The following is a 2,422-nucleotide window of genomic DNA, read 5'->3' as shown; positions in this document are numbered from 1 at the left end:
GAGGGAGGCCAGCTTAATGACGGAAGACAGGCGTGGCGTCTTTTCAACCTGGCGTTCGCCATTCTTAATTATCCCCAGGCCGCACGGACTTGCGACGAAAGTATTAGGCCCATTTTTTTTACGATTGGGTTTGTAATTTTTGACGCCCACACTGACGTTTGGGTTGGCTTCCTTTGCAATTTTGACGTGAATTGGAGGATTATGTGCTTTCAGCCAGTTTTACAGCTTGCTCCGCGTCGTGGCAGATTTGAGTGCCGCATGGCTGTTCTACGGGTGGGTTAGCAATTTTTTTCCTTTGCAGCCACGCAACCACTTCGGACGAAGATGGGATCCCAACAGTTCTGCCTGAAGTGGAACAACCACCAGTCGAACATGCTGGCCGTGTTCTATCAAATGCTGTCAAACGAAGCGCTGGTGGACGTTACGCTGGCGTGCGAAGGTCTCTCGCTGAAGGCGCATAAGATGGTCCTCTCCGCCTGCAGCCCCTTTTTTCAAGCTGTTTTTGCCGAGAATCCCTGCAAGCACCCTATTGTGATACTGAAGGACGTGCGCTACGTGGACTTGAGGGCGATAGTCGAGTTCATGTACCGCGGTGAGGTAGTCGTGTCGCAGGAAGATCTCATGGCGCTCCTCAAGACTGCCGAGACTCTGAAGGTCAGGGGTCTCGTGACCAGTGTGGACGGTGCTGCGGACTCTGGACCCGTGGGTTCGCCGCGTGCCGAAGCTCCGCCGCTCAGTAAACGAAAGAGAAGCCGCCGGCCTCGGCGGCGCTCACCTAGCGACTCCAACAAGAGCGACTCTGAAGACGCTCCGCCGGCGACGCGTATCAAGGTGCCCGATAGTCCCGAAATTATTGACGACGGTAGTATGTCTAGTGATCACATGACCGACCCTCACACCGCGTCTCCTGCGAGTCGGGCTTCCAATATGGCGTCGTCTACTGCCGTGCCTTCAGGCGCTCGTCACGGTTCAAGTGTTCAGGCCAGCATCTCTCAGCATACTCAGGACTCGATTGGTGACGACGTGGGGGAGGGCGACGATGCAGACTTCGATGTGGAGCCTTTGGACGTTATGGAAGAATCTGCGACGACCGAGAGCGTAGGTGACCTCTTGCCGCTGTGCTCCCCGTTTAAGAGTCTGTGCCCGTAACGATTGCCAAACATGCTCTTAGTTCTTACGATACGCCTTTTTTTATTTCTTCTCAGGTTCCAGTGTTCCCGGACGTTGCCTCGTCGTCACAAGCACTAGGGGACGAGTCACAGCAGTCTCATCACACAGGGTTCACATCCGGCAACTCTGCACTTGTTCCTGCTCAACCTTCATTGCCTTCAGACATTCCTATCACGAGTCAAGGTAAACAAAGTTTTGCTTAAGTTTCTCGGCCCTGTTACTGACACCGCCTCGTAACTTGTCATTTGCAGTAGACATCGAGCCGTCGCCAACTAGTTTAACGCCATACGATGACAAGACCATAGCACCTGTGGCCGCCGCCTCCCCTGCCGCCGCGTCATCCGGCGACGGCGCGTCCACCTCCATGGCGGCCACGGACGCGTCTGGCGTTCCTGCTATCGCCGGCCCGTCCGGTTATCAGCAGTCGACACCATCTCATGGTACGTATCCCGTCCCTGACCACCCAAGCCACCTCCACCTTTCTTTCTGCGTCACGTTTGCCCCACGGTTATCCTAGCCTCTGTGGGGATTCGGGGTTCAGCTTTGCTTGCAACGCCGGGGGCTGTGCACATGCCACGATTGCATCGGGCCCCACTGAAACCCGGTCTCTGGTTAAGCTACCCTGTCTTTGGGCTGTAATTTCACTCTGAAACGCTTTGTTCTCATTTTGTTCCGAGACCACCGTTTATTTTGTAACTCTGCTAGGGAGCTGTTAGACTCAATGTTTTGCATTTTTCTGTATCGCCATACTCTGTACAAATTACACAGCAGTAAAGTTATTTTCGCCTGCTGCTTCCCGCACGGAGGCTTCCCAGAAGACGTCCAGTCATTTGTCGGGTGTCATGTGTCGTTCAATCATCGGCGCTTAGTCCCGATGCGCTTTCGGTTTTCTGGATCCTGGAGCCGCCCTGAACAAGCTGCGTTCGCGTCCTGGTTTTCTGAGGGTGCCTGGCCACGTCACTTCTAGCCTGCGGTCTTCACGCGTTCGGTTTTCGCGTCGCGCGCAGTTTTTGCATCGTGCGATTGGTTCAAGCATCAGTGAAGACTCCTCTTCGATTGCAAATTTCGCTCAGTGCCCTTTGACGTTCAAAGCTTTTTTTAATTTTTGTAGGTTAACTGCTAGGGTCTTCGGGTTTTAATCTTAACTGTGTGTTCTAAATGTGCTTGTATTGCTCTGTATTTGCCATGTACAACATGAAATAAATGGGGAATTGGTGGGGTTTCTAGTGTTCTTACACGATTTTGACACGGG

The 2,422-nt window shown here is 53.3% G+C and overlaps 1 protein-coding gene across 1 annotated transcript; it reads left to right on the top strand.

Moving 5' to 3' along the window:
- Positions 1–310: 310 nt before the first annotated feature.
- LOC144096495 (uncharacterized) lies at positions 311–2,011 on the top strand. The gene is made up of 3 exons (XM_077629396.1): positions 311–1,102; positions 1,135–1,353; positions 1,422–2,011. Exons 1-3 carry the CDS (start codon positions 325–327, stop codon positions 1,685–1,687), a joined length of 1,263 nt encoding a protein of 420 aa, XP_077485522.1. The 5' UTR covers positions 311–324; the 3' UTR covers positions 1,688–2,011.
- Positions 2,012–2,422: the final 411 nt, after the last annotated feature.

This window comes from Amblyomma americanum, chromosome 1 (genome assembly GCF_052857255.1).
Source record: "Amblyomma americanum isolate KBUSLIRL-KWMA chromosome 1, ASM5285725v1, whole genome shotgun sequence".
In the NCBI taxonomy this organism is placed as follows: domain Eukaryota; kingdom Metazoa; phylum Arthropoda; class Arachnida; order Ixodida; family Ixodidae; genus Amblyomma; species Amblyomma americanum.
The sequence above is the reverse complement of the archived record's forward strand: the minus strand, read 5'-3'. Positions and strand labels throughout refer to the sequence as shown.